General features: G+C 36.5%; 1 protein-coding gene across 14 annotated transcripts in view; it reads left to right on the forward strand.

The window, feature by feature from the left end:
• The window catches only part of LOC139961791 (hyalin-like), a 58,501-nt gene that overhangs the window by 25,901 nt on the left and 10,712 nt on the right, over positions 1 to 21,888 (forward strand). For all 14 annotated transcript variants that reach the window (XM_071961295.1, XM_071961301.1, XM_071961303.1 and 11 more), the window contains 15 exons: positions 62 to 226; positions 769 to 972; positions 1,991 to 2,176; positions 2,867 to 3,140; positions 3,950 to 4,102; positions 4,919 to 5,005; positions 6,362 to 6,604; positions 7,341 to 7,583; positions 8,325 to 8,567; positions 9,303 to 9,545; positions 10,283 to 10,525; positions 14,640 to 14,882; positions 15,616 to 15,858; positions 16,589 to 16,831; positions 17,564 to 17,806. In XM_071961295.1, the coding sequence (XP_071817396.1) occupies positions 62 to 226; positions 769 to 972; positions 1,991 to 2,176; positions 2,867 to 3,140; positions 3,950 to 4,102; positions 4,919 to 5,005; positions 6,362 to 6,604; positions 7,341 to 7,583; positions 8,325 to 8,567; positions 9,303 to 9,545; positions 10,283 to 10,525; positions 14,640 to 14,882; positions 15,616 to 15,858; positions 16,589 to 16,831; positions 17,564 to 17,806 (3,256 nt within the window). The remainder of the gene's footprint in view (positions 1 to 61; positions 227 to 768; positions 973 to 1,990; positions 2,177 to 2,866; positions 3,141 to 3,949; positions 4,103 to 4,918; positions 5,006 to 6,361; positions 6,605 to 7,340; positions 7,584 to 8,324; positions 8,568 to 9,302; positions 9,546 to 10,282; positions 10,526 to 14,639; positions 14,883 to 15,615; positions 15,859 to 16,588; positions 16,832 to 17,563; positions 17,807 to 21,888) is intronic.

The following is a 21,888-nucleotide window of genomic DNA, read 5'->3' on the forward strand; positions in this document are numbered from 1 at the left end:
TTATACAATATGCAATATATGACAGTGAAAGTTCTCCCTTCTTTCCGGTTTACTTGACCAGATTAATGATAGCAACAATACTCTGGATGTCAAGCAACGTAACGAATGTTATTTGTTACGTTCAACAATATCGGTCACCACAAGTCAGAAGATACATTTATTTCACAACAGTACAAGTTATTGTGTATATGATCATAGAAGAGGAGCAATGGGAGAATGTTTTGATGTAAGTATTTAGTACTTTATTGTCCGTCATTACCATTGACGAATTTGTTTGACTTCTTTGGCATGTTATATACTACCTATAACCTTGAGAACAAAGGTTGGCTGACAGTTATCTGGGCCCCGGAAAAACGCCATGTCATCCCGCCGACTCCATCAGTGGCATAGCCAGCAATTAAAACGTGACTGGATCCTGGACACTGTTATTTATATTAGATACCATGTTCAGATTTAGCCCGTTTCAAAAACAACCAACACATAAATAGGGTGCTCAATACAAGAAGAAAAGTTATATAACAATCTTACTAAATTTTGGATTTGATTGGCAGGTCACGAAGATTAGTGGTCTCCTATTCTGATCAAGGCCATCGGACGCTGCCAAATTTCCCGACCGTTCAGATCGCCACGGTTAGAAAGTAACTTAGATATGTCCATATGTTACGAATATTGCTCCTGTAAGAAATGTCATATCCTTATTGGCACGTTTATAGCATGTGCATGATTAACAAATTCACGCTGCAATATGTTTTATTCCAACCATAATAGTACACGTCCGTAGATATGAATAACGATGTCTTGGTGTTCGAAAGTGGTCTGTCCATGTACAAGAATTCACTAACATCAAATGTGAGCTCATCCAAACCAATTTTAATTGCAAAAGAAATAGAAGAAGGGTGGCAACATGAATACAAGTCCACTGCGGAGTACATTACCTCTATAAATTATGACGATGTCGAAAGCAACATAAGGGTAAGTTCATTTCTATTATTAATATTAAATTGGCCATAAATCCATTGTTGCGTACTTGCAGTTTTTAAGGTAACCATCGGCGTTTGGCAATGGAAATCACTCAGCATGCAGTCGACGGATTGCAAAGCTACAGTTTTAGTCTTCAATACATATGGCCTAAGTTATTAATTTATATAATTAGAGACCATATGGACGAAGCCATGACATCTGATATCAGTTTTCGAGGCGACAACTATAAATTTCAGTTTAATGTTTTGTATTCAGAAAACTGACGTAATTTTACTTATATTTTAGGATTGTTGTAATTTATAGGCCTAAGGAATAACTGCAGTATAAGCAATTGAAATACTGATTGGTTTAGCATTTTATGTATAGCAGATTGTAACAGACATAAAATAGTAATAGAATTGAACACCCTTATGATATAACATGTATGATAAAAGTTGCAAGACCACTAAACTTATAGATAAGATGAACTTCACACTTTCGAGTACTTTCAACAAAGTGTTCTGGGAACCTAACATTAAATGGGTAGAACAAACGCCACTAGGGGTATGTAGAAGTAAAAATGCTATTTTCGAAAAAGATTCCAAATTCGATGTAAAACGTTGAATTGGAAGACACCGACATGAAAGTTGTAATGCATAAGCCCTTGCAGGCTTCTCCCACATTCATGGTTGCTTTAGGGTCGCAAATGTAACATCACCATCGTCTTCGTCGTCATTGTAGTCGTCGTCATCATCATCATTCTCATTCTCATCCTCATCGTCATCGTCATCATCATCAGAGTGAAAATATCTTACTATCAACGATAGTCAAATTTCGGAAATCCTGTATACTTTAACACTTAATATTCTCAATTGAATATCACTTATCTTGCTGGATTTTTGGTTATAGGAACATTGTACCGTTTAGTAATGATTTGTACAGGGACTTTCGTTTCGCCACAACTTTCCAGGTTAGATTCACTTATATCCAATAGTCGGAACTCAATGTTGTATAATGTTATACTCTGCAGGTAGAGGTCAACGAATTCACTATCACTGCTGATACGCACTATCCATGCCCCCTCCAACTGGATCGTTTATTGGGTAATGGTAAAATACTATGTCGAATTCAGTGGGATTCAGGCAATATTTCCATACCTGATTGTGAATATGAAGAATGCTTTATATCGGATAAATTGATCGAGATCCGCTATGAGGTGAGAGTTTTTAAAAAATCATCATTTCTATTTATATCGCTATCATTACATTTGCTGCGCGGTCTACCATACGCTCTAACGCTATTATTTACGGAAGACATAAGTGGGGGGGGGGGGGGGCATATGTCGAGATACCGTATCAGAAAACCCTGATATCTCAACAAAAATATGTTTGTTTTGCTTTAGACTTACGGCAACTCGAGAAGACGCCAAAAATTCGTTTTTGTCTAGTTACAGACTTATGCGAAATTGACATCTCGACAAAACTAGTATTTTTGTCAAGTTGCCGACTTTCGATAAGTTTACATCTCGACAAAAAAGTGGAGTTTTTTGGAGTTACCGACTTACGAAAACGCGTTCAAATGACAAACATTGGATAATTGACGTTTTGATGAATTGATGGATCTCGTATTTTCGAGTTACCTTAATCCGGTTATTCGAAAAAAAAAGTTGTCGAGATGCCAAGTAAACGGCACCAAAAGAAACTGGCACCAAAAGTTCAATGATGCACTTAACTATTAAATTTTAACCTTCTACTAAAGTTTGATAAATTTCGTGCTCGAGTAGGTTAAATAGTGAGACAAGTCTTGATTGCATTGTTGATTTCATGAATTGATTGATAGAGCAGTGTAGATGAAAGCGTTTCTTTCGAAACTTTTTTACTCAAAATTTTCTTTTACACTAAGAAAGAAATTTGACGTGACCAACAATGTAACGATCAGGAATACGGATATATTCAGCATTACTGTTCGAGTGGAGTTGTTCTTCATTAGTGATGTGAACAATGCATTACCTCCCGTAGTAGTAAAACCATTTATAAAGAAATATTTCACTGGAAGTGGATGGAAGATATACGCCTCCGTTACTTATTTGAGTAAACCTGTATACAACCTCAGTGTAAATGCCAGGATTCGAGGACCAGATGGATCTAGTCATGAATTATTGTTGAGCGATATACCTGAAGGTGAGTATGATTTTCAGATAAATTGTCTTTTAAAAGTCACTCAACTAGGGAATCTTCAAGCATGAAGTTGAACGGTGTTAAAGGTGTTTAGGATTAATGAAACTGAATTCGCAAAATTGTAACTAGAAAAAGTCACAAGCCAAAATACAGAATATTGTGATAAGTGGACAACAAGGTTCACTGCTAACAGCCGGGATACACGTGCCTGCCAGTGGGTAAATATCCTCAAGGAAATTGAAGGCACAATTATGGTATTGATCTGACATTGTCGAACGACATTGAGTGGTATTAAAGTCTTAGGGCTACTAACCAAACCTCTGTCAAGTTTCTTTTAAGGGTGAATGAATTTTCAAGACGGCCGCTTCCATAAATTGTACTAGTTCAAGCGAGTTAATCTTATAAAACAACCGTTTGAAAGCACCTTTGCATGATTACCTACAAATATCTTTAGCAAGTAAAAGTAAGTAAAAGCAAGTAAGTAAAACATGTTACTTGAGATCACAAGTCTTATGTCCCCCATTTGGGATTTTTTGTTGCATCTGAGGGCCTGACGCATTGATCTGTGTCCTAGACTAAAAGTCCAATCGTTTAGGTTGATGAGCCGTAAGTGTTTCAAGGGTCATATCTCTTTGAAGTGAACCAACTTTTCAACTACTGTGATTGCTAACATCTTCCCGTCACCTGTCTAAGACACACGTCCAGGATTACTAGGCTTCAACTTTAGGCTTCCTTGCATCACTGCAGAGATGCCACAACTTCCTTCTGTTTTATGTTTAAACCCAAGTGATGTTAAATTTGCCTTTATACAGAGTCTGATGATATGATGGACGGGATATATTCAAATGTCATTGATGTCAACGGAAGCGGATGGTACTCTGTTCAAGTTACGGTTAAAGGAGCAAATAATATTACTTGGAATATGGAAAATCTTCACCCTAGTGGTGTCGTACCTTCTGAATGCGGTGAGTACATACCAACCCCCCCCCCCCTCCCTCGCCTCAACGACCTTGGTGTAGGCATTAAAGTATCGGACGTAAATTAAATATGCATTTGTAGGCTCAGTTAACTAGTTCGGGGTTGCCGTTAATCCGTAATTGACGGGAACTATCATATTAGCACCAGGTAGTTGCGTCACAAGCTAAATATAGCTGTTATTTTGCTCTCTGCCATCTTTGCGACGTCCCCCCCCCCCGCACCCCCACCTCTCCCCACACACTATCCAAGGAGATAACACACTACCAGGCTTGTTATATCAAGTGTATGGTTATAAACGTATGCTATCATTATATCGACCGTCCGAAAGTTAACGTGTCCGACGATTTTGTATTTAAATACTAAATTTGATTCGGCAAGTAACAAATTGTACTGGAAAAGTTAATAATCCAATTATTAAGAAATACATAGGCTTTTGTAGACAAATTGTGAAAGATGCATTTATGGGATGTAAACAGAATAAGAACAGAACACACAGGATTATTATCTAAGAGTATAGTGCCTTTATCTACAATATATCAAGTTCATATTTTTAGTTTGACTACCCCTTCAACAATTTAGCGGCTGGAACCCAGGAATAAACTGCTCAATTTGGGTAAAGAAACATTCATCATTTGGAATATTTGCAAAAGTACCTAATATGAATTATATGACCGAACTTGTCTATCGCGAAACTTCCCCCTTCTCGAACTCTTTGCACCCCTCAGCACCCCCCCCCCCCTTGAAAAGTATAGTTGCGCCACTGCCCACTAAGTTCAGCGTTATTCCTGTTTTTGTTTCGTCAGACGTACCATTAAATCCTTTAAATGCAGCATTGGAAAATGCCGACTCACTGATGCGGATGCCGAAAGAGTTGAATTTCTATGTGACAGGTATAGTTTTCAGTGTTTGGAGTAGTGTTATGCCAAGCCGGCATTTTCCAGCAAGTCAGTTAATGTAGTCCATAATGACCATATGTGTTAAGAATCAACGAGGAAGGTTATAATATTACGCTACAAGGCCATTAACGTATTTTATGACGATCATATGTGTTGTAAGAAGCAACGAGGATGGTAATAATAATACGCTGCAAGTCCTAACCGTAGCCCATAACGGTTATATGTGTTGTAAGAATCAAGGAGGATGGTCATACTAATACGTTGAAGGTCCGTTAATGTAGTCAATAACGACCATATGTTTTGTAGCAATCAGCGAGTGTAGGTCCGTTAACGTAGTCCATAACGACCATATCTTTTGTAAGAATCAACGAGGATGGTCATAATAATACGCTGCAGGTCCGTTAATGTAATCCATTACGACCATATGTGTTGTAACAATCAGCGAGTGTTGGTCCGTTAAAGTAGTCCATAATGACCATATGTGTTGTAACAATCAGCGAGTGTAGGACCGTTAACGTAGTCTATAACGAACTTATCTTTTGTAAGAATCAACGAGGATGGTCATAATAATACGCTGCAGGTCCGTTAATGTAGTCCATAACGACCATATCTTTTTTAAGAATCAACGAGGATGGTCAAAATAATACACTGGCGCTGATGACAGGCAATGATTGCTATCAAAAGTTATGTCCAAACATTTTCATCTTAGTTGAAATCATCTTTGCGCATTATTTGTACATTTAAGTAAAGTTACGTTTTCCAAATGACCTAAATAACAAGCAAGAAACAAAAAATATTATTTGTAAAACAAAAAGCAAGAACTTAATGCTTCTCTCAATTGCCCATAACTAATAAAAGAGCTTCTACTTTGTATATTACAGGAACTTGATTTATCCACTTGTAAAAAAATATAAACTTGTGAAAAAATCCAATGCAAACTGAAGCTTCTTCTCTCGTATTTTATTACCAAAAATGTAATATTTCATAAGAAAGATCAAAAAGTTATTAGGATGGCTTAATAGCAACTTATAGGCGAGAAAAAGAAGTCTCTTTTAGGGAAAAGCAATGGCAGACCAAAAACCACCTGTTCAACATCCACAATGAAATAAGATTCAAACACAGAAATGATTCAAAGTATTGGTATGGGTCTATGACATTTCTGAATGAGCAAAGCTACACTAATGTCTAAGTTTATTAGCAAAGCTGCTGCCTATACCCATCGTGTTTGCGTTCTTGGCTGAAAGTTTGAGTGGACATGTGTAAATCAGATTCGGAGATTCTTCCGGGTTAAATGAAAACATCTGAATACATTGCTAGAGAATCTTTCTTGTCTGCTTTTATAATTTGAAGATGTGACTCCTCCTACGGCTATTTGCCAAGAAAATATAACAACTGATGCAAGGCTGCAAGAAGGAACCGCTGCAAGAGTTGATTTTGTGGCATCATGTTCTGACAACATTGACACAGGCATACAAGCTGCTTGTAATGCAACAAGCCAAACTGAATTTCCAGTGGGTGTAACAACAGTGACTTGTTCTTGTGAAGATTTGTCTCAAAATACTGATGAATGTTCTTTCACCGTCACAGTTAAAGGTTAGTTTGAGTGAATTTCTTACATATTGCTAAGAAGTTTAAAAAAACGTCATCTGATTGCTTCTGCATAATTGAGTCTTTGCTCGAAAGTTGATTTCCATTATCAACAAAGAACATTAAAAGCCTAGTTTATTTGATGGGAAGTTTCTGAAAACAATCACGGACAAATGATCTTATCAAGCACCAGAAAATGTTTGGCTAGTTTGCAAGAAGCCGAACTCTGTGGCTGATCTGCACAGATCTTACCTACACATGTGATGTTCTAATTCCTTGACCAAAAATCTCTTCTTATCCTCCTTTTCAAACCAAAAACTTAATGCTGAGTATCGGAATGGGCCTTTATGAAATTTCAGACTGACCAAAGCTATATTAATGTTTTACTTTATTCATAACAACAAAGCTGTTACCTATACTTATACCCATGAGGTTTCATTCCTTGAATGAACAGTTTTGAAGACAATTGTTAACCAGTTTTCGACATTCTTTCTGGCTTGTAAAACATCATTTACTGGTATATTTTATGATATGTGGCTAACACTTGCAACTGCATTTATTGTCAACATCTTTAAGACGACATAATATAGCTTTTGTGACCATCAATTTGTTTAAAATTTAGAGTTAGACAATGAGCAATTTTATTTCTTAGCACCTCCCAACATTTACATATATATGTAGTACTATCACATCTTAGTACATTTTCTAGTTAACCTTTCTTGTCTGCTTTTATAATTAAAAGATGTGACTGAACCTACGGCGAGCTGTCCAAATGATATAGATACTGATGCAAGGCTGCATGAAGGAACCACTGCAAGAGCTGATTTTGTGGCATTATGTTCTGACAACATTGACACAGGCATTCAAGCTGCTTGTAATGCAACAAACCAAACTGAATTTCCAGTGGGTGTAACAACAGTTACTTGTTCTTGTGAAGATTTGTCTCAAAATACTGATGAATGTTCTTTCACCGTCACAGTTAAAGGTTAGTTTGAGTGAATTTCTTACCTATTGCTAAGAAGTTTAAAAAAAAACCTCATCCGATTGCTTCTGCATCATTGAGTCTCTGCTCGAAAGTTGATTTCCATTATCAACAAAGAACATTAAAGGCCTAGTTTATTTGATGGGAAGTTTCTGAAAACAATCACGGACAAATGATCTTATCAAGCACCAGAAAATGTTTGGCTAGTTTGCAAGAAGCCAAACTCTGTGGCTGATCTGCACAGATCTTACCTACACATGTGATGTTCTAATTCCTTAGCCCAAAATCTCTTCTTATCCTCCTTTTCAAACCAAAAAATTAATACTGAATATCGGAATGGGCCTTTATGAAATTTCAGACTGACCAAAGCTATATTAATGTCTAACTTTATTGATGAACAACAAAGCTGTTACCTATACTTATACCCATGAGGTTTCATTCCTTGAATGAACAGTTTTGAAGACAATTGTTAACCAGTTTTCGACATTCTTTCTGGCTTGTTAAACATCATTTACTGGTATATTTTATGATATGTGGCTAACACTTGCAACTGCATTTATTGTGAACATCTTTAAGACGACATAATATAGCTTTTGTGACCATCAATTTGTTTAAAATTTAGAGTTAGACAATGAGCAATTTTATTTCTTAGCACCTCCCAACATTTACATATATATATATAGTACTATCACATCTTAGTACATTTTCTAGGTAACCTTTCTTGTCTGCTTTTATAATTTAAAGATGTGACTGAACCTACGGCGAGCTGTCCAAATGATATAGATACTGATGCAAGGCTGCATGAAGGAACCACTGCTAGAGCTGATTTTGTGGCATTATGTTCTGACAACATTGACACAGGCATTCAAGCTGCTTGTAATGCAACAAACCAAACTGAATTTCCAGTGGGTGTAACAACAGTGACTTGTTCTTGTGAAGATTTGTCTCAAAATACTGATGAATGTTCTTTCACCGTCACAGTTAAAGGTTAGTTTGAGTGAATTTCTTACATATTGCTAAGAAGTTTAAAAAAACGTCATCTGATTGCTTCTGCATAATTGAGTCTTTGCTCGAAAGTTGATTTCCATTATCAACAAAGAACATTAAAAGCCTAGTTTATTTGATGGGAAGTTTCTGAAAACAATCACGGACAAATGATCTTATCAAGCACCAGAAAATGTTTGGCTAGTTTGCAAGAAGCCAAACTCTGTGGCTGATCTGCACAGATCTTACCTACACATGTGATGTTCTAATTCCTTCGCCAAAAACCTCTTCTTATCCTCCTTTTCAAACCAAAAAATTAATACTGAATATCGGAATGGGCCTTTATGAAATTTCAGACTGACCAAAGCTATATTAATGTCTAACTTTATTGATGAACAACAAAGCTGTTACCTATACTTATACCCATGAGGTTTCATTCCTTGAATGAACAGTTTTGAAGACAATTGTTAACCAGTTTTCGACATTCTTTCTGGCTTGTTAAACATCATTTACTGGTATATTTTATGATATGTGGCTAACACTTGCAACTGCATTTATTGTGAACATCTTTATGACGACATAATATAGCTTTTGTGACCATCAATTTGTTTAAAATTTAGAGTTAGACAATGAGCAATTTTATTTCTTAGCACCTCCCAACATTTACATATATATAGTACTATCACATCTGAGTACATTTTCTAGTTAACCTTTCTTGTCTGCTTTTATAATTTAAAGATGTAACTGAACCTACGGCGAGCTGTCCAAATGATATAGATACTGATGCAAGGCTGCATGAAGGAACCACTGCAAGAGCTGATTTTGTGGCATTATGTTCTGACAACATTGACACAGGCATTCAAGCTGCTTGTTATGCAACAAACCAAACTGAATTTCCAGTGGGTGTAACAACAGTGACTTGTTCTTGTGAAGATTTGTCTCAAAATACTGATGAATGTTCTTTCACCGTCACAGTTAAAGGTTAGTTTGAGTGAATTTCTTACATATTGCTAAGAAGTTTAAAAAAACGTCATCTGATTGCTTCTGCATAATTGAGTCTTTGCTCGAAAGTTGATTTCCATTATCAACAAAGAACATTAAAAGCCTAGTTTATTTGATGGGAAGTTTCTGAAAACAATCACGGACAAATGATCTTATCAAGCACCAGAAAATGTTTGGCTAGTTTGCAAGGAGCCGAACTCTGTGGCTGATCTGCACAGATCTTACCTACACATGTGATGTTCTAATTCCTTGACCAAAAATCTCTTCTTATACTCCTTTTCAAACCAAAAACTTAATGCTGAGTATCGGAATAGGCCTTTATGAAATTTCAGACTGACCAAAGCTATATTAATGTTTTACTTTATTCATAACAACAAAGCTGTTACCTATACTTATACCCATGAGGTTTCATTCCTTGAAATGAACAGTTTTGAAGACAATTGTTAACCAGTTTTCGACATTCTTTCTGGCTTGTAAAACATCATTTACTGGTATATTTTATGATATGTGGATAACACTTGCAACTGCATTTATTGTCAATATCTTTATGACGACATAATATAGCTTTTGTGACCATCAATTTGTTTCAAATTTAGAGTTAGACAATGAGCAATTTTATTTCTTAGCACCTCCCAATATTTACATATATATATAGTACTATCACATCTTAGTACATTTTCTAGTTAACCTTTCTTGTCTGCTTTTATAATTTAAAGATGTGACTGAACCTACGGCGAGCTGTCCAAATGATATAGATACTGATGCAAGGCTGCATGAAGGAACCACTGCAAGAGCTGATTTTGTGGCATTATGTTCTGACAACATTGACACAGGCATTCAAGCTGCTTGTAATGCAACAAACCAAACTGAATTTCCAGTGGGTGTAACAACAGTGACTTGTTCTTGTGAAGATTTGTCTCAAAATACTGATGAATGTTCTTTCACCGTCACAGTTAAAGGTTAGTTTGAGTGAATTTCTTACCTATTGCTAAGAAGTTTAAAAAAAAACCTCATCCGATTGCTTCTGCATCATTGAGTCTCTGCTCGAAAGTTGATTTCCATTATCAACAAAGAACATTAAAGGCCTAGTTTATTTGATGGGAAGTTTCTGAAAACAATCACGGACAAATGATCTTATCAAGCACCAGAAAATGTTTGGCTAGTTTGCAAGAAGCCAAACTCTGTGGCTGATCTGCACAGATCTTACCTACACATGTGATGTTCTAATTCCTTAGCCCAAAATCTCTTCTTATCCTCCTTTTCAAACCAAAAAATTAATACTGAATATCGGAATAGGCCTTTATGAAATTTCAGACTGACCAAAGCTATATTAATGTCTAACTTTATTGATGAACAACAAAGCTGTAACCTATACTTATACCCATGAGGTTTCATTCCTTGAATAGATTAACCGCTTGAAACATGGTCGCTGTTCGACAGCAGACCGCACTTCATCTCGCTGTGATCCGTTTTGTATTTACGTTATAAAATCACGTCCTGGCAGTTATTATTTCCTACAAACTTGATAGTGAGTGCTCCTGAAGTCCCTACCCGTCAATACTGAGCAAAATTGTGACTGATTGTACTCGAAATAAACGAGGAACTTCATGGACTTAGCCGGGTGATTCAGCTCGTTTCGTGGAACTGGTACATACAGTGTTTGTGAGTAATATTTTGTTCAGCTGGCGATCTAGCCTATACCCAATATATGGATACAGTACTGTTCTTTGTCATGTGGATGCTCATTATATTGGCATCATTCCGCCAAACTGGCGCTGTGAACACGAACCAGGACATATTACGGTATTCAGCCTACGAATTGAAATCCCTACGACCAGGGAGATCGAACCAGCACAAGATATTCGATTTGCCAAAGGAAATGCGACCACGCCAGCGGGGACACCGTTCTGGGGTAAGATTAAGAGCTTACAGGCGCTCGAACAAACCATTTCTACCTATCGTGACTGTGGCGAATACCCGCTCCCTCTGTAATAAACTTGACGAATTGCAAGCTAGTACACGGTATCTACATAACTATAGAAACTCTTCCATCCTATGTTTCTCAGAAACTTGGTTCCATCATGATATGACGAATTTGGGGGTAGATGGATTTCATTTGTACCGGGCAGATCGTACCCCAGAATCCCTGAAAGAGAGAGGGGGAGGCGTGTGTGCTTTCATTAACAATAAGTGGTGTAGTCCCAACAACGTACACATCAAAGAAACACTTTGCACACCAGACATTGAGCTACTGGCTTTGACAATCCGCCCATTCTACCTCCCACGAGAGTTCCCAGCCATCCACATTAACGTTGTGTATATTCCACCATCAGCCAACGTTGAAACAGCTCACGCAATACTGATCGGGTTAATTGCTGAACAACAAACCAAATCCCCAGACGCAGTAAGCCTCATTACTGGTGACTTCAACAACTGTCAAGATGGTTTCTATGGATACACGCAGTATGTAAACAGAGCCACGCGAGGGAATAATATGCTGGACTTATTCTATTGTTCGATAAAAGACGCTTATAAGCCGACTTTCCATCCACCCCTTGGCAATTCAGACCATGATGTAATCACCTTATACCCAACCTACAGACCAGTGCTCCGACAGAGTAAGCCGATCAAGAAAACAATTGAAGTCTGGAACCAGGCGGTCCAGGAACGCCTGCAGGACTGCTTCGAAGAGACTGATTGGGACTTGTTTATGAACAACTGTAAAGATATCGATGAACTCACAGACACTGTTGGTGAATATATTAACTTTTGTAAAGGCATCGTAGTTGAAAAGAAATGGGTGACACTCTATCCAAACAACAAACCATGGGTAACGTCAGAACTGAAAGCTGTTATCAACGAGAAGAAAACTTGCTTCAGAGAAGGTGATCGAGATAAACTGAGAACGGTGAACCGGAAATTAGATGGTGAAATACGGAAGGCCAAGGATAGATACAAGGACAAAATAGAAAGTCATTTCAAATCAAATGACACTAGCATGGTATGGAAAGGCATGAAAAGCGTGACTGGGTGGGAAAACCATAAAAACAATGATATCACTGTAGACAATATAACCTCTGACAACATGCCTGATGTTTTGAACAAGTTTTATGCTAGGTTTGATAACCATGAATTTTCAGCAGAGCTTCGGCGTGCCTCTCATAGACTAGATGGTTTTTGTCAATCTGAAAGAATAGAGTTTACCCGTGGTGAAGTCTCCCGGGAATTGAGGCGGGTCAAACCTGGCAAGGCCTCTGGACCAGATGGTATTAATGGTAAAGTCCTCAAAATGTGTCATGAACAGCTCTCTTACATTTATCATCATATTTTTAACATGTCTCTACTCACTCATCATGTCCCAGTCTCCTGGTAAACTTCCCACTTGGTGCCAATCCCTAAAAAATCTGCCTTTAGTGTTTTAAATGACTTAAGACCAGTGGCACTCACCTCGATCCCCATGAAAATCTTGGAACGTCTCGTACTTTCACGATTGCGCCCCCAAATTCTTGATCATGAGGATCCCCTGCAGTTTGCGTACAGGGAAAAGCGCTCTGTGGAAGATGCAATCTTGTTTTTTGTTGACTCCATGTATAGGCACTTGGATAGTCCTGGTAATTTTGCTAGAGTCCTATTTGTAGATTTTTCATCTGCATTCAACACCATCCTTCCACACATCTTAGTTGACAAAATGTGTGGTTATGGAATCAACTATAATCTGACAAAGTGGGTGTTGGACTTCCTGACAAATAGGACACAGAGAGTATTTGTGAATGGCAGAGTTTCTAGCGATATTGTGATGAATACTGGTGCCCCACAAGGTTGTGTTTTATCACCCGTTCTTTTCACCCTCTATACCTCTGACTGTCGCAGCACACAACCCAACACGCATATTGTTAAATTTGCTGACGACACATGCATTTTAGGTCTTATTGAGAAGAGTGGTGACGAAACCGGGTATAGGCATGAAATATCCACCTTTACGAACTGGTGTGACGAAAACAGATTACAACTGAATGTGTCTAAAACAAAGGAGCTTGTTGTTGATTTCCGGCGTAGGGGGCACCAACTAGAGAGAATTGAAATTAGGAACGAGCCAGTAGAACAAGTCCATTCTTATAAGTATCTGGGAGTTTTCATTACTGATAAATTGGAGTGGGGTGAACATGTGAATACTGTTCTGGCCAAAACTAATCAACGTATGTTCTTTCTACGGAAGCTCAATTTATTCAGACTAGACCCCTCTCTCATTTCTTTGTTCTACAATGCGGCCATCGAGACCATTATTACATTCTGCTTGGCTGCATGGGGTGGCAATACGACCGCTAGAGACATGGCTAAGATTAATACACTTGTTAGAAAAGCGAGGCGAGTTTGCCGGTCTGATGATCTCAGATCAGTAGATGAGCTGCTTGTCAGGGTAACTAAAAGAAATATTATGTCAATTACGTCGTCGGAACATCCTCTAGGAAATCAGGTTGATTATAGCAGTCGAACTGGCAGGCCAATTGTCATCAGATGCCGGACAGAAAGATACAGACGTTCGTTCTTGCCAAGGGCCATTCTTAGTCTTGCTAACGAGTTTTGTAGGAAATAAGGTTTTTTACTATATGCCAGTACATGAATTTTTATTGTCTTAAGAAATGTATATATTATAAATCTTATGTTTTGATGTATTTTTGACTGTTTTATGTATGTTATACTGAGATGGAGTGAACTCCAATTCCTTTTATGGTCAATAAAGATTCTTATATCTTATATCTTATATCTTATATCTTATATCTGAATGAACAGTTTTGAAGACAATTGTTAACCAGTTTTCGACATTCTTTCTGGCTTGTTAAACATCATTTACTGGTATATTTTATGATATGTGGCTAACACTTGCAACTGCATTTATTGTGAACATCTTTATGACGACATAATATAGCTTTTGCGACCTTCAATTTGTTTCAAATTTAGAGTTAGACAATGAGCAATTTATTTCTTAGCACCTCCCAACATTTAAATCTACAGTACTATCACATCTGAATACATTGCTAGAGAATCTTTCTTGTCTGCTTTTATAATTTGAAGATGTGACTGATCCTACGGCGAGCTGTCCAAATGATACAGATACTGATGCAAGGCTGCATGAAGGAACCACTGCAAGAGTTGATTTTGTGGCTTCATGTTCTGACAACATTGACACAGGCATTCAAGCTGCTTGTAATGCAACAAACCAAACTGAATTTCCAGTGGGTGTAACAACAGTGACTTGTTCTTGTGAAGATTTGTCTCAAAATACTGATGAATGTTCTTTCACCGTCACAGTTAAAGGTTAGTTTGAGTGAATTTCTTACCTATTGCTAAGAAGTTTAAAAAAAAACGTCATCCGATTGCTTCTGCATCATTGAGTCTTTGCTCGAAAGTTGATTTCCATTATCAACAAAGAACATTTAAGGCCTAGTTTATCTGATGGGAAGTTTCTGAAAACAATCACGTACAAATGATCTTATCAAGCACCAGAAAATGTTTGGCTAGTTTGCAAGGAGCCGAACTCTGTGGCTGATCTGCACAGATCTTACCTACACATGTGATGTTCTAATTCCTTGACCAAAAATCTCTTCTTATGCTCCTTTTCAAACCAAAAAATTAATACTGAATATCGGAATGGGCCTTTATGAAATTTCAGAAAGACCAAAGCTATATTAATGTTGAACTTGATTCATAACAACAAAGCTGTTACCTATACTTATACCCATGAGGTTTCATTCCTTGAATGAACAGTTTTGAAGACAATTGTTAACCAGTTTTCGACATTCTTTCTGGCTTGTAAAACATTATTTACTGGTATATTTTATGATATGTGGATAACACTTGCAACTGCATTTATTGTCAATATCTTTATGACGACATAATATAGCTTTTGTGACCATCAATTTGTTTCAAATTTAGAGTTAGACAATGAGCAATTTTATTTCTTAGCACCTCCCAACATTTAAATCTACGGTACTATCACATCTGAATAAATTGCTGGAGAATCTTTCTTGTCTGCTTTTATAATTTGAAGATGTGACTCCTCCTACGGCTATTTGCCAAGAAAATATAACAACTAATGCAAGGCTGCAAGAAGGAACCACTGCAAGAGTTAACTTTGTGACATCATGCTCTGACAACATTGACACAGGCATACAAGCTGCTTGTAATGCAACAAGCCAAAGTGAATTTCCAGTGGGTGTTACAACAGTAACTTGTTCTTGTGAAGATTTGTCTCAAAATACTGATGAATGTTCTTTCACCGTCACAGTTAAAGGTTAGTTTGAGTGAATTCCTTACATTTTGCTAAGAAGTTTTAAAAAAGGTTACCTGAATGCTTATGTTTAATTGAATTTTTTCTCGAAAGTTGATTTCCATTATCAACAAAGAACATTAAAAGCCTAGTTTATTTGATGGGAAGTTTCTGAAAACAATCACGGACAAATGATCTTATCAAGCACCAGAAAATGTTTGGCTAGTTTGCAAGAAGCCGAACTCTGTGGCTGATCTGCACAGATCTTACCTACACATGTGATGTTCTAATTCCTTGACCAAAAATCTCTTCTTATGCTCCTTTTCAAACCAAAAAATTAATACTGAGTATCGGAATGGGCCTTTATGAAATTTCAGACTGACCAAAGCTATAGTAATGTTGAACTTGATTCATAACAACAAAGCTGTTACCTATACTTATACCCATGAGGTTTCATTCCTTGAATGAACAGTTTTGAAGACAATTGTTAACCAGTTTTCGACATTCTTCCTGGCTTGTAAAACATCATTTACTGGTATATTTTATGATATGTGGCTAACACCTGCGACTGCATTTATTGTGAACATCTTTATGACGACATAATATAGCTTTTGTGACCTTCAATTTGTTTCAAATTTAGAGTTAGACAACGAGCAATTTATTTCTTAGCACCTCCCAACATTTAAATATATAGTACTATCACATCTGAATACATTGCTAGAGAATCTTTCTTGTCTGCTTTTACAATTTGAAGATGTGACTCCTCCTACGGCTATTTGCCAAGAAAATATAACAACTGATGCAAGGCTGCAAGAAGGAACCACTGCAAGAGTTAACTTTGTGACATCATGCTCTGACAACATTGACACAGGCATACAAGCTGCTTGTAATGCAACCAGCGGAAGTGAATTTCCAGTGGGTGTAACAACAGTGACTTGTTCTTGTGAAGATTTGTCTCAAAATACTGATGAATGTTCTTTCACCGTCACAGTTAAAGGTTAGTTTGAGTGAATTCCTTACATTTTGCTAAGAAGTTTAAAAAAAGGTTACCTGAATGCTTTTGTTTAATTGAATTTTTTCTCGAAAGTTGATTTCGATTATCAACAAAGAACATTAAAAGCCTAGTTTATTTGATGGGAAGTTTCTGAAAACTTTCACGGACAAATGATCTTATCAAGCACCAGAAAATGTTTGGCTAGTTTGCAAGAAGCCAAACTCTGTGGCTGATCTGCACAGATCTTAGCGACACATGTGATGTTCTAATTCCTTGACCAAAAATATCTTCTTATGCTCCTTTTCAAACCAAAAATTTAATACTGAGTATCAGAACGGGCCTTTCTGACATTTCAGACTGACCAAAGCTATATTAATGTTTAACTTTATTGATGAACAACAAAGCTGTTACCTTTACTTATACCCATGAGGTTTCATTCCTTGAAATGAAAAGTTTAGAAGACAATTGTTAACCAGTTTTCGACATTCTTCTGGCTTGAAAAACATCATTACTGGTATATTTTATGATATATGGCTAACACTTGCAACTGCATTTATTGTAAACATCTTTAAGACGACATAATATAGCTTTTGTGACCATCAATTTGTTTCAAATTTAGAGTTAGACAATGAGCAATTTTATTTCTTAGCACCTCCCAACATTTAAATATATAGTACTATCACATCTGAGTACATTTTCTAGTTAACCTTTCTTGTCTGCTTTTATAATTTGAAGATGTGACTGATCCTACGGCGAGCTGTCCAAATGATACAGATACTGATGCAAGGCTGCAAGAAGGAACCGCTGCAAGAGTTGATTTTGTGGCATCATGTTCTGACAACATTGACACAGGCATTCAAGCTGCTTGTAATGCAACCAGCGGAAGTGAATTTCCAGTGGGTGTAACAACAGTGACTTGTTCTTGTGAAGATTTGTCTCAAAATACTGATGAATGTTCTTTCACCGTCACAGTTAAAGGTTAGTTTGAGTGAATTTCTTACATATTGCTAAAAAGTTTAAATAAAGGAAAGTTTATTTCCATTATCAACAAAGAACATTAAAAGCCTAGTTTATTTGATGGGAACTTCCTGAAAACTTTCACGGACAAATATCCCTTACTCAAATTCCATATATGGTCCATATATGGCAATTCGTATCTGGCCCATATCTGTGCCATGTATGGAATTGATATCTGGCCATATCAAGAATTGGGCAGATATAACTTGATATAAGATAAAGGCCATATCTGCCTCAGATAAAACTTTATATGGGTCACTTTTTATCTGGACCAGATATGGTCCATATATGGCAAATCCATATCTGGCCCATATATGGCAAATCCATATCTGGCCCATATATGGCAAGTCCATATCTGGCCCATATATAGCAGATCCATATATGGCTTATATATGGCAAATCCATATATGGCCCATATCTGGCCCATATATGGCAAATCCACATCTGGCTCATATATGCCACATCCATATATATTGCCCTTGGCAATTCCATTACTGTCCCATATTATGATAAATCCAGATTGAACTAGTTAAAAAAAATGGCTTCATCTGTGCCAGAACTTCATCTGGCGATTGTAAAGAAATATAGCTTGAAACCAAATAAGGGCAATATATGGCGCATATAAAGCAAATCTTTATTTACTGCTTAATTATCTGGCCATTAATTACATTTTCCTGTTTGATCCATCAGCAGGTATTTTTCTTTTTCTTGTTTCACTTTTCCCACAGTATGTCCAAGCCTTTACAAATAATACACTAATATTAAAAAAGGGTCTTCTGTTCAGACGATTATTGAGGCAATATGACCGTCAGAACAAAAATACATGGTTAAGAGAATAAAATATGCTGGCATGATAAAATGCTCCACGAATAAATTGGCACTTGAAAGCTTGCTTCATGACAAAATGCCCATCACTCTGCCGTCTCTATGTTGTCTTCAGTCTCTGCAAGGTCTGCGAGTCCTTTTCATCGACACAATTTTCAAAACAATAACGAAGACATAAAGTCGGGATTACTTTATTCCCAGCACATTCCAAACCCAATTGTGTACATAACTTTTTTTGTGACAAATAGTTTTATTTATGACTCACAATGCTTCCAACTAGAAAGAGATTTCAAAATCATTTCAAATTGTGTCTGAAAAACCAATCTCCAGACATTTAGACCAAAAAAAGCAGGGCTTAATTGGAGGTAAAGATCAACTTATCTTGGACTTAAGAATCTGCAGTTTTGGCCTCAAACATATCGCTCAAAAAGCTCCTTGCTGTTACCTAATCCGACTGCTATGGTCATAAAATGACCGCTGTTCAATAAAGTACTTGAAGGTTGAGTTCTTTATTCTTCTGTGGTCCTGTAGAGGTTGATACTAAATTGCAGTGTGCTATTCCCGTATTTGATATATTTACTTTAGTAAATAAGTTCCAGGAGGGCGATATATGTTCCATTCAGTATTGAAGATCAGTCCCAAATATGTTGTTTCCATCCGTTCCAAAAATATTCTTCCTTACTTCTGACTGTTCAGTTCACTGTAGAATCCTTTGCCAATGTCCTAACTCAATAGTTTATTTTTACGAATCTCCATCATCCTTCCAATTCTTTCTATTAAATTTCCTTCCGTTCTCTACCCCTACCATGTGTAAACTGTTTTCCTATCTCACTCGATCCCAGAGTATCAATACACAAATGTCCTTTGTTCCAAAGAAGGTTTTCACACCATGGAGGTCTGTTTTTACCTCCATGTTCACGCTTAATTACCCGCTGAGTCATCCTTTTCCCATCATCCTGTGGTTGCCTAGCAACCCAGATAGATCAAGTAGCCAATTTATACCCCCTCTGACCATGGAGCTATAAACAGTTTATAGTTCCATGCTCTGACTTAGTGTGCACTGTAGGTGCTTTACCATTAAAATATGTGCAGTACTAAACATAGGGCATGGTATATCTCTGTGAAAATACACTATGTAAGAGCACACAATCTTAAATGTATATTCAGTTATATCTCGCTATATATGGCCAGATAAAACTTTATCTGCGTATCTGGATAGACTCTATGTCCAGTTATATCTGGCTTTATATCTTTATTAGGCCAGATAAAATTTTATATGCCTATCTGGATTGTCTCTATATCCAGTTATATCTGGCTTTATATAGCCATATCAAACTTGTTATGGATATCTGGATTACAAATATACCCAGATATATCTGGCTTCATATGGCCATATCAAACTATATATGCATATCTGGCTTACAATTATATCAAGTTATATCTGGATTTATATGGCCATATCAAACTTGATATGCATATCTGGCTTACAATTATATCAAGTTATATCTGGCTTTATATGGCCATATCAAACTTGATATGGATATCTAGCTAACAATTATATCAAGATATATCTGGCTTTATATGGCCAGATAAACTTAATATGTGTATATGGATTGACTCTATATCCAGTTATATCTGGCTTTATATGGCCATATCAAACTTGATATGGACATCTGGATTATAATTATATCAAGATATATCTGGCTTTATATGGCCATATCAAACTTGATATGGATATCTGGATTACAATTATACCAATATATATCTGGCTTCATATGGCCATATCAAACTTGATATGGATATCTGGAATACAATTATACCAAGATATATCTGGCTTTATATGGCCATATCAAACTTTATATGCATATCTGGCTTACAATTATATCAAGTTATATCTGGCTTTATATGGCCATATCAAACTTGATATGGATATCTAGCTAACAATTATATCAAGATATATCTGGCTTTCTATGGCCAGATAAACTTAATATGTGTATATGGATTGACTCTATATCCAGTTATATCTGGCTTTATATGGCCATGTCAAACTTGATATGGATATCTGGATTACAATTATATCAAGATATATCTGGCTTTATATGGTCATATGAAACTTGATATGGATATCTGGATTACAATTATACCAAGATATATTTGGTTTTATATGGCCATATCAAACTTTATATGCGTATCTGGATTGACTCTATATCCAGTTATATCTGGCTTTATATGGCCATATCAAAATGTATATATGGATATCTGGATTACAAGTATTTTAAGATATATCTGGCTTTATAAGGCCATATCAAACTTGATATGGATATCTGAATTACAATTATAACAATATATATCTGGCTTTATATGGCCAGATAAACTTAATATGTGTATATGGATTGACTCTATATCCAGTTATATCTGGCTTTATATGGCCATATCAAAATGTTTACATGGATATCTGGATTACAAGTATTTTAATATATATCTGGCTTTATAAGGCCATATCAAACTTGATATGGATATCTGAATTACAATTATACCAATATATATCTGGCTTTATATGGCCATATCAAACTTTATATGCGTATCTGGATTGACTCTATATCCAGTTATATCTGGCTTTATATGGCCATATCAAAATGTATATGGATATGTGGATTACAATTATATCCAGTTATATCTGGCTTTATATGGCCACATCAAAATGTATATGGATATCTCGATTACAATTATATCAAGATATATCTGGCTTTATATGGCCATATCAAACTTGATATGCATATCTGGATTACAATTATACCAAGATATATCTGGCTTTATATGGCCATATCAAACTTTATATGCATATCTGGCTTACAATTATATCAAGTTATATCTGGCTTTATATGGCCATATCAAACTTGATATGGATATCTGGAATACAATGATACCAAGATATATCTGGCTTTATATGGCCATATCAAACTTTATATGCGTATCTGGATTGACTCTATATCCAGTTATATCTGGCTTTATATGGCCATATCAAACTGTATCTATCCAGATATAGCCAGATGTAAAACCAGATATGGAATTTGAGTAAGGGATGATCTTATCAAGCACCAGAAAATGTTTGGCTAGTTTGCAAGAAGCCAAATTCTGTGGCTGATCTGCACAGATCTTATCTACACATGTGATGTTCTAATTCCTTGACCAAAAATATCTTCTTATGCTCCTATATT

This window comes from Apostichopus japonicus, chromosome 20 (genome assembly GCF_037975245.1).
Source record: "Apostichopus japonicus isolate 1M-3 chromosome 20, ASM3797524v1, whole genome shotgun sequence".
Taxonomy (NCBI): Eukaryota; Metazoa; Echinodermata; class Holothuroidea; order Aspidochirotida; family Stichopodidae; genus Apostichopus; species Apostichopus japonicus.